The 11,147-nt window shown below is 38.8% G+C and overlaps 1 protein-coding gene across 13 annotated transcripts in view; it reads left to right on the forward strand.

Moving 5' to 3' along the window:
- The window catches only part of METTL4 (methyltransferase 4, N6-adenosine), a 154,071-nt gene that overhangs the window by 62,161 nt on the left and 80,763 nt on the right, over nt 1–11,147 (forward strand). For 10 of the 13 annotated variants that reach the window (XR_011504509.1, XR_011504508.1, XR_011504507.1 and 7 more), the window contains exon 10: nt 10,196–10,336. The exons of 2 other annotated variants lie outside the window; for them this stretch is intronic. Coding sequence is in view for 6 of the 11 variants with exons in the window: in XM_070513348.1 (XP_070369449.1) it covers nt 10,196–10,336 (141 nt within the window). In the remaining 5 variants the exon portion in view is untranslated. Of the gene's footprint in view, nt 1–10; nt 10,145–10,195; nt 10,337–11,147 lie in introns of those variants that run through there. One more of the 13 variants, XM_070513353.1, reaches the window with a different exon arrangement.

Consider the following 11,147-nt stretch of genomic DNA (forward strand, 5'->3'; position numbering starts at 1 on the left):
ACCCTAACAGCTTGCAAAATTCCTGAAGATATAACAAGAACTAGTGTGAACCAGCTAAAGCTAGAAGAAACAGATTTACTGTGTCTAAACAACACACTTGGGTCCTGCCTGGGGACTGACCCTCAGCCAGGCTGTTGCTACTGCTACAGAACAGGAGGCTGGCTGACACTGTCAGGAGGTAGGTTCAGCATCTGGGAATCTAGAGCGCTTAAAACAGGCTGCTGATAGCTAACTGCTGTAGTCCTTAGACTGCCTTTCCACTTAGGGTCTCGGCCAGGGGCCAGCCGTTAAGCCCAAAGAACAAGCTGCCAGTTTGAAACATCACAAAGCCTCTGACACTCTCCAGGTTTGTAGTCTGTCCTAAATAGAAGCAAGTGGACTCCAGCCAATCACACCACACCTCCCATCAGCGTTAGCCTTCCTCTGACCACCTGTCTTTTCTAGTGGGTAAGCAACTAACTTGTCTGTTTCCAAGAGCTTTCCTTTGCCCTTTAACCTGCTAAGTTCTCTTGGCTCTTCACTCTGTACAAAGGCCAGTCTCCCTCTCTGTGGCGAATTCAGATTTGTCCTTCAAGATGAGTTTATGCTTCACCTTCTCGGAGGACCTCCCTTATCCTAGTCTGGATTAGGGACCCTCTCTTGTACACCCTTTATATATGTCTATCATAGCACTTATGATAGTGTAAGTTGACACATAGTAATTGCTCAACAGCTGCTATGATTATTATTATTACTGTATTGTCTATTTGCAAAGTTGTCTCCCAAAATAGACTGAACTTCTTTAGGGCAAGAACCATAACAGCTTTGTGTTTATATTCTAGCACTTACTACAGTGCCTGACACATAGTATGTACATTTTAAAGGTTTGCTGAATGAATAAATCAATGAACTAGTCTAAATAAAGGAATCTTATAATCACTAAGTGCGTAGGAAACATGTCCTACATACTTTAATAAGGACATTACCTAAAATGGGCGTTTCCGTATTGCAATAGCAGATCATAATTCTGTCTATGATTTTAAGAAAGTATTAAATTATGGCTATTTCCTTATTTAACAAGACAACATCATTAACATAATTTTGTTTGTTTTTTTTTTTTTTTTGGTGAAGAAGATTGGCCCTGAGCTAACATCTGTTGCCAATCTTCCTCCCTTTGCCCAAGGAAGATTGTCCCTGAGCTAATATCCATGGCAATCCTCCTCCATTTTGTATGTGGGATGCTGCCACAGCACAGCTTGATGAGTGGTGCATAGGTCCACGCCTGGGATCTGAACCCATGGACCCCCAGCCTCTGAAGCAGAGCATGTGAACTCAACCATTATGCCACTAGGCTAGCCCCTCTAACATAATTTTTATCTCAGAGTACTTATTTTTCATCAAATTCCATTTTAAGATGCTTTTGACTCTACAACAACTAATTTATCATTTACTGTGCTCCCAAAGAATTTCTGAAGCAATTTGACTTACCTTGCGACCAGGCCCAACAGTAAACTGAAATCTTTGTAATGGTAATATTATTTTCTCAAATGCGTTATGGTTCTTTACAGTGTTGTCAGAAAAGTATACAATCTTCAAATATATCTTACACTAGGAATTTTCTCTTAAATTATAAAAAAAACTCTACTTGGATTCATTCTTGTGGAGAATGTTTAATAATCAAATTAAAGTATCAATATAGAGGGGCTGGCCCCATGGCCGAGTGGTTAAGTTCGCGCGCTCCGCTGCAGGCGGCCCAGTGTTTCATTGGTTTGAATCCTGGGCGCGGACATGGCACTGCTCATCAAACCACGCTGAGGCAGCGTCCCACATGCCATAACTAGAAGGACCCAGAACGAAGAATATACAACTATGTACTGGGGGGCTTTGGGGAGAAAAAGGAAAAAAAAATAAATAAAATCTTTAAAAAAAAAGTATCAATATAGAGTTCCTAGATGCCTCACTTAACCTTATTAAAAAAATCTTGGCAATGGTATTTCCATTTTTTGTTTGCTTCATATAAAATTATATTAAGGAAAATATTAACAATTACAGCTGAAAAACTATTTTACCCCTATATAAACTTTCTCCTTTAACATGATTAACTCTGTTAAGTGTGACAGGATAAATTCCAGAGTTTTTGTGTGACGTATATTTTTACTTTCAGCTAAATAGAAGAAAATGTGGAGTAAAATGTGTATCTTACCCTATTCTTCTTTGAAAGATATCATAATACTGAATTGAGGTGATTAGTGTCCTTCGTGGCATTTGTGACACATGAATCAAATGTTGTTTTGTTTAGACAGTGCTGGAATACCGTCTACACCATCACTTTCGAATAGAACTTTCTGCAGTGATGGAACTGTTCTATATCTATGCTGTCAAAACAGTAGTAGCTATTGAAGGCTTAAATTATGGCTAGTGTGACCAAGGAACTGGATGTTTCATTGTATGTCATTTTAATTAATTAAAATTTAAATCATATGGCTACTGGCTACTTTATTAGACTCTCAATTTGATTTCTTATTCATCTGTAGTATTTTGTAAAAATAATATAACTGAAAAAGAATTTGAGTTAGGAAAAATATGTTAAGTGTGCACCATTTCTCTCTTCATGTAGTTGATTCTGTTAAGACGTGTTTGGAGAGGAGGCAGTATGCTATCATGGAATGGGAAGACTTGTATTCTCATCTGGCTATGCCTTTAAGGAGCTTGAGCAAATTATCTCTCTGGACCTCTCCTTGCCTTTAAAATGAGGAGTCTGTTAGTTTTCAAATTTATATTTAGCAATGAGGCTCCTTTCTTAAACAAACAAAGAAAACTGAGCAGAAACCTCCTAGGTAAGAAAGAGGTGGAAGTTAGGGGTGGAATGGGATGCGGCAGCAGAGTCCTGTCCTTTAAGCTACCCCTTTATCTCTCAGTAATTCTGAAGCTCCTCCACTACAGTGCAGAGCCCAGTTTGCAGAACCCTGGAATTGATGAAATCCAGGGTTGCTTACAGCTCTGATAAAGAATGGTTTCAATAGGATTGCCCATGGAGTTTTCTTTCTGTTGATATCATCTTGGTAGCAGTTATTCTCCAAAGGCCAATCTTTACATGTATTTTGACCCAACTCAACTCATTAAAGTTGAGTTTGAGAGGTACTCAGGGCACTAATAGGGAGAGGTTTGTGTTCTCTTGGCTCACCAAAAATGAAGCTAAAAACAAGAGCTTAGTGGATATAGCAGATATGGGCAGGTCTAAATAATTTTTGCATGCAAACTGAAAAATATAGACATTTAAATTTCCCCTTTGTGAGTGATTTTACCATTTTGACAAATTCAGGATTGAGTTTCATGAAAGAAAATGTGATTGAAGTGGTTAAACGGGTATTGTGGTGCCTTATTGTGGACTCCATGTGGGCTCCAGGAACTCATGCTTGTGCTTCCATCCTCCTTCCCTCCTCTATGGAAAAGTAACGCAGATCTGTAATGGAGTCTTCAGGCGCATGCAACTAGACTGTAAAGCAGAACTTGGCATAAATGGGAAAGTTTCAGAGGGAAAAATAAAGAGCTTGAATGTGTTTTTACCACTTGACTTTTTGGGAGTGCTCATCTATTTTGGATCTCTTCTCCCCTTCCGTTCCTTTGCCCTCTCTTCTCTTTAATATGGCTGGTAAGAAGGGCGCAGGACTGCCTCCCCTTTCACTTTCACCCTCAGAAAGCCAGGCAGGCACTAGGGTAGGGTACAGAGGACATAGGAAGAGTCTGACTCTAGCCTTCGCAAAGTAGTCTTTGCATTTGCACACAGTCTGTCAGAGCTCACCAGAAGGGGCTTGGGACCAGGAACATGCTCTTATGAATCTCTGATGAAGTTAGGCTGTTAATGGAGGAATCAGGGACTTGAGAGATTCTGTCAACCTTTCCATTGTTAAGACTAAGAAATACATTTGATATTACGTTGCACTATGATTTTGAACATATTGATGGGAAGGATGGTTTATTGTCTCTGAGGACACAATGTACTGTAGCAAGTTCAGTGCTCTGAAGGCTTTTAATTAAATAAAATATATGTTTCCTCTCTTGGCATTCTTGAAATTTAGCAAGTGAATGAATATAAGGAGAGAAAAATGAGAACAAAAGCTTAGGTTAAAAGAATGTCAAGCATTTTGATTATGCTTGTGTACAACATATCTCAAGGTTGTTCCATTCTGTTAAATACAATGGGACAGCTAAGCCCATAATGATTTTTTCTTTCCTCCTTGACAATTCCCTTTTCTATCTTTAGCTCCTAGCACAATGCTTTGTACATAGTAGGAACTCAGTAAATATGTGGTTAATGCTGGATTGCATGTGTTTGCATTAAAGTTGAAGGTGAATGTAGGGAAGAGAAATCTTTGATGGAGTGAGCTGAAATTTTAGTTGCCAAATAGAATATATTAATACATCTGTAAAACTGTACAGTTTAGAAAGAACTGCTACATACAGTTTCCTCATGACAAGCCTGTAGGGTAGATATCGTTATTCCTTGTTTACTTATGCCGTCCGGAGAGGTTGACTTGTTTACTGTCTTATCTACATGCAGAGTCAGCTTGCAAACCCACTTCTCCTTTCTCCGCAAATGGAAGAGAAAAAAAGATTTCCAGAAGGAAGGGATTAGCAGAGGATTCAGAGCTTCAGAAATATTAAGGAAGATGTAATTTTGCAATAACATTAATGACTTTCCTGAGAAAAAGCCATTTCAGTGGAGCAGAAAGATTAGAAGACTGTTAAAGATGGGCAGATTACTGAAAGTGTGAATGCTCATATTTTCTTCACTGGGGAAAAAAATCTTTTCTAAGTAAAATTGTTTTCTTCCATATTTATTAACTGAAGAAAATTAGTAATTTGAATAACTCTACAGCTGTTCTATAATATTAGCTCAATTGTAAATGTAAGTTTCCAAATCATTTAAAGTTGCTAATGTAGTAGAATTTACAATACTGGGAGAGTATTAGTCAGGGTTTTTTATACTTAGAAGTAATTATTTTCTGAAGTGTTTATGGGCTACAAATCTGTATCCATTTCTCCAAAGTTTTCACAAGCATTTACTAAAGGACATATCTTGGTAAGAATTGTTATTATGTAAAATGTACTTTAATTAGGATTTCACTGAATTTCTAATGTTACCATTCAAGTTTTTCATGTCATATTTTTTCCAGTGTTCCACAGTTTATTGCTGAAATATTTGTGGAAATTAATATTTTAGAAAACTTTCTCTTATAAATGTCAAGGCATTTCTGTTTAAAATTATACAACTGCTATTGTTCAGGTAGTCATACACCACCCACTCCTAAATACCCGCCTCTGTCCAAATGTAGCAAAAAATGCATTCACCTGAGAGAAACATAGTGCCCATAGGGATGAAATGAATATCTGGAGCTTGTCCCCACCTCGGCGAAACTTAGGAGGTTTCATGTATTGATATACTTTATTTTGGCAATATTCTTAGTATCCTACTTGTAATTTCAATTGCTAGAGTTTATTCTAAGTCCTTAATCTGTGACGTGATATTTTTGCACATACCCAAGAAAAAGGGCCTAAAAAATGACAAGAGACTATTTTAGAAGTTTTCTTTTGAAATTTTCAGTACATCTTGATAAAGTGGAAGATACGATGATAGAGTGCTTGGCACTAGAGGCAACAATCTACTTGATTTATTAGTTCAACAATTACATACCTGCTTATCAGGCACTGTGCTATGTGCTGAGGACATGGTGTAGGTCAAGACAGACACAGTCCTTGGCCTCCTGGGCTTTCAATTTATAATTGCCAGATTTACAGAGTATAGAGTAGAGGCAAACTTGAAAAGTTCCGTGTAAAGATAAAAGTAGACCAGGAGTCATGTGTGTTTGAGAGTGAGGATGGAGAGCATCACCTTGCTGCCATTTTCCTCTGCTTCCTTAAAAGGTCTCCAGAATGTTGGTTAATGCCATTCTGATATGGGCCTCACTCTTGCCTGGTGACTCGTCCATTAGCAGCTGTAATTTGCTAAAGCATAAAACTTTTTGTTTGTTTGTTTATTTGTGACCAATGTTCAGTTCAGTGCCCTGATCAGGTAAGTGCTCTGTAGGTTAGAGATTTTTGCCTGGACTGCAATGACAAAGGCAGCACTCCGTACTTTACTCCGTCTCAGCACTGGAACGTGTGATGTATTCCAGTCAGAACTGTGACTAGTTAATCTCACTTTGCCTCTCAGCTCTGTCATCTTTCATGTCCCTTGAAATGTCGGCCCCTTTAGGCCTTCCCAATGTGGCTATTTCAATCTGGCTTTGTGCTGCAGCCCTTTCCTCTCAGACTATTCCCTCCACTGCCCTCTGTGCCAGCGTTTCCACTGTGCCTTTTAGATCTCCTACGTGCTGGAATCCTCCAGATAACAGGATTGCTTATCACGCCAAAGGATCCCACAGTTTTAAAGCTGAGCTCACTGGAGTCTGATGTATTAATTATCATAATCAGTCACATTAAGGTTACTGCTGCGGGAGTGAAACTGAGTCCAAAATGTGAGAGTCCACGATGCAAAGACAAAAGTGATTTTATATAGATAGGAAGAACCTTGGGACAGTCTCCTCCATGAGACCTGACACCCGTGAAATAATTTTTCCTTTTCATGGAAAGCAGGTGGCATGACTAGACTGTGAGCATGACCTGCAGGGCCTAAGTGAGGCAACCATGGTCTTTGTGCCCTTCCCAGAGAGGGGCTGTGTGATCAACATGAGGAAACATGGAAAGTCTGCTCATCTCCTGCTAAAAGCCCTTTCGTTTAGCAATCATGGTTGTTTGCTTTGTATATGTTTCCTTTGGTAGCCCATGTAAGGTAAAAGAAAATTATAATTAGATATACAATTGGAATCATAACTTCTTGCCTGAGTGAAACTGTCAGTGGAATGGGAACGTTATCCTCTTCCTACTCCTGCCCTCCACCCTCTGCCCAGGTAGGACTGTTGTCCCACCTGTGGAGGCTTAACTCTGTCAAGTCAAGGACCATCCCTCTGTCACTTGCCCAGGAAACTCATTGACAAGGGAGTTTCACCACTTTTCAAACCCAGGAATGTTTACACGGTTGTAGAATCCCACCTTCAAGCAGAGGGTAGGAATTGGGCAGCGAGTACTACTAGGCCTGCGTTGGTAAGAAATAATGAGAGTAAAATCTTTTCACGAGTTTTGTCTCTTACGTAATTCTTTCTTATGAGGATTAAAACAACCAACAGAGTCTTGACCAGAGAAAGGAGCTATTCCTAGTTTCGGAAAGCCTGAGGATACTGACATTTTCTTATGTACTCTTTGTTTGCCTTTTAATTTTAGTTATGGTATATTTTGACTTTAATTTTAATTTTGTCACAACACTTTTCTCCTTTGAACTTCTGCTTTTATGTTTAGAAACTCAGTGAAACTCCTAATGCTACAATTTAGGGGGTCTTAACAGAGCCAGGGACTATAGCATACTGTACCCTCCATTTGGCCTCAGAAAGTGCTTGTCACCTGTAGCTGTTAGAGTTCTTGGTTGCAAACAACAGAAACCAACTTTGATTAACTTGAGCAGATAAGGGATTTATTGCAAAGAAATCCAGTAATGGGAAGACTTGAGAACCAGACTCAGAAAATGGACAGGCCCCAATGGAAGCTGGGCAGCTACAGCTGGACTCACAGCCCAAGTGCGGCACTGGTAAGTTTGTTTAGGGAGCTGCCACTGGGTCACAACCTCTGTCACTGCTACCGTTGGACTCTAAGCTATCCATGTGTTCTAGTTTAATAATAAAATATATGTGGAAATTAATATTTTAGAGTTAAAAAAATAGCAACATGTTTTATGTTTACAATTATACCGGGTGCTGTTTTTCAAATTGTTGTACCTCTCCATTCCCTGCTACCTTCCCTCGCCCAAATTGTCAAATTTGAGCAGACAAAAGAATACATTCACATGACAGAAAACGATACCTTTAGGCTCGAAGTGAGTATTGGGAGTCCTTTCCTACCCTATTGATGCTTAGGGGAGATCATCTATTGGAATACTGAACGTTTATAATATGCCTCATGTCCTGCTTATCATTTACACTGCTGCCTGTGCCTTGAAGAATGTCTCAAGTTGGCTGCACCCTTATGCGAATGCCTCAAGATGGAGCGTGGGACATGGAGTTGGCTGAACCTAGGCCGCATGTGAATGCCCTGTGTGCAGGGGCCCGCGGAAGGAGAGTCTGTCTGCTCCTTCTTTGGCTTCTTTTCTTCTTTTCTCCCAAGACCAAGCCCGGCCTCTTATCCTCCAAGTTCCCCAAGCCAGAAATCAGTGAGTCATCCTGAATCTTCTCCTTTTCTGAGCACACCATACACAATCTGGTTACTGTAGATACCATCTCCTTAAAGTCTTTTGAGTCCATTTCATGCTTCTGTTTATCTTATCATTGCCTCACTGCAAGTTTAGATTTCTTTTCATGTGGACAACTGCAATATTCTTCTAACTGGTTTCTATTTTTAAAATGCATTCTCTTCAATTTCTCCCCACATGCCGAAGTAATCTTCCTAAACAAATCTGATCATCTCATCCCTCTGCTGAAATCCTTTTGTGGCCCTCTTAGCTCTCAGAATCAAAATCAAATTCATCTCTTTATGATAAAAGTCTGTCCTTGATATGACCTTTGACTATTTCTATAATTTAACTACTGTATCTCCTGTAAGATATATTTTGCTCCAGACAAACATAGAGTTCTCCAGATTGGTCTTCTGCTGTCTCTACTTCTTTCCTGTGTTCATTCCTATTAGTGTTTTAAAACCCAATTTGACTGTCGAGTGATATATTTGTAGATGGATAATATTGTGAGACTTTTAGAATGGGCTTGCAATCCGGTTTGGGGCAATCAGAGTCATTGTCTGGGACTTTTCTTCTGGAGGAGTGGGAAATACCATCTTTTGTCTTTGAGATCAGGATGCTGCAAAGATATGAACCTGGGGTAGCACTTGGAGGATGCTCATTGACAGGGAGAATGAGACCAACATCTAGAGAGAAGCAGGGCTAAGAACAGGAGGAAGGGAGTGTGAGAGAGAAAAAGCAAGTCTTGGTGATATTGTTTGGGCCCTGGATCTAGCGTGCTAATGCTAGATCTATCAGGGTCTTTTCTAGCTGATAAATCCACTCCCTGTTTTTCTTTTACTTAAATTAGATTGATTTAGCTTTTATCACTTCAGTCCAAAAGAGTCCATGGAAGTTCAAGAGAATTAAAGAATTAACATTATTTATAAACTTTGTTTTTACAATTTTGGCTCTAGCTACACATGGTATAATTTTTTTTTGAAGAAGAAGATTAGCCCTGAGCTAACATCCGCTGCCAATCCTTCTCCTTTTGCTGAGGAAGACTGGTCTGCTGCACCACCAGGCCAACCCCTACACATAGTATAGTTTTGACAGATGGTTTTCACGGGAAACCTACAGGTTTGTGTGAGTGGATGTGTTGATTTTTGTTTAAGTCTGTGTAAAGCGGGCTGTCCTGAAAGAGTAGTTGAAACTTTGCCTGAATTAGCACTGGAAGTAGACAGAGGGAAAATGTAAGAATTTTTTTAGAAAGCTTATTTGTAATCTTATATTACTTAGCCTAATGGTTCTCAACTCTGGCTGCACGTTACAGTCATCTGAGGAACTTTTAAAACTGCTTGCCTGGGACCCTCCCAGACAAAGTAAATTAGAATCTTTGGGGCTGGGACCCAAGCATTGGTATTTTTTAAAAGCTTCTCGGGTTTCAACTTTCAGCAAGGATTGAGAACCATTGATCTAACCTAATATTTTTCTCTGTTCCTTGAGGAATTCAGGTTACTTACACATGGTTTTTTGTTGATCTCTTTTCCTCATTGTAATTTTCCCTGTAATGAGCATAACATTAGAAATCAAGTTGCTGGCTTTTGTGATGTTTTCTAGGTTGGGATTTCTGTAAGACTGGCCAGGGACATGAGATTAGGCACTGCTCACTTTTAATTTTGAATTTAATAATGTCACTATAAATGCAACCTTCTATAAGTTACTCTAAGTTGTCTTGCTTAGATTTATATTTTTTCAGACTTATCTTGATAAGAGCTTTCTTTAAGGAAGTGACACTAGAAGCAAGTAAGATAACTTTCTTTTTTTTTTTTTTTTTTAAAGATTTTATTTTTTTCCTTTTTCTCCCCAAAGCCCCCCGGTACATAGTTGTATATTCTTTGTTGTGGGTTCTTCTAGTTGTGGCATGTGGGACGCTGCCTCAGCGTGGTTCGACGAGCAGTGTCATGTCCGCGCCCAGGATTCGAACCAACGAAACACTGGGCCGCCTGCAGCGGAGCGCGCGAACTTAACCGCTCGGCCACGGGGCCAGCCCCGCAAGTAAGATAACTTTCAATAGTAAAATTGATGCAAAAGCAAACCATTAGAATGATATATTAAAATAAATAAAACTTACATCATTAGGAGTTTAATATGTAGAACAAAAAGATTCCTTATAATCAGATGTGCCTTTTGGTCTGTTTATCCTAAGAGCTCACCAATATTCTCATGCTAAAAGCGGTTGCTGTCCAAGATTAAAAATTTGTTTAATTTTTGATGATGTATCTAATTAAAAGCAGAGATATTTTTCTTAATTCCCAGTTTAAGACATCTGCCAGTTGCCTTAAGGTGTTATATATACACACATACATATACATACATATATTTGTTTTGTTTTACTTTCATTGTAATAACATTTATATAAATCCACAGAAAATAATAGATGGCAAGAAAGCAATGTTAGAGAAATGTAGGAATTAATTAAGTTTACTTAATTAATTAATCATATAAGAATTTAACAGAATGGCTTCTTGGTGCCTAACATTGCTTAAAGGACTGAGAGGGGTACAATCTTGATTATCTGGAATTTGCAATCTATTTGGAGAGATAAGACAAAGCAGAAAAATTAGAAATAAACTTGCAAAGGAGTATGTGATTCAATACCAGTCTGAATAGTAATGACAATAAGTACTGCATCTCAGATAAGAGACATAAACAGAAAATAATCTTCCTAAAACATGTGAAATCAGAAAGACTTTTTGATCTCTCTCTGTTTATTTCAATACCCTGTGTGGGTTTTTTGTTTCATATTTTTGACCAGATCCAAATCAGAAGCAAGTTCCCTGGGTGGCCAACTTTTTGTTTTCACAAT

Source organism: Equus asinus, chromosome 7, assembly GCF_041296235.1.
Source record: "Equus asinus isolate D_3611 breed Donkey chromosome 7, EquAss-T2T_v2, whole genome shotgun sequence".
Lineage (NCBI taxonomy): Eukaryota > Metazoa > Chordata > Mammalia > Perissodactyla > Equidae > Equus > Equus asinus.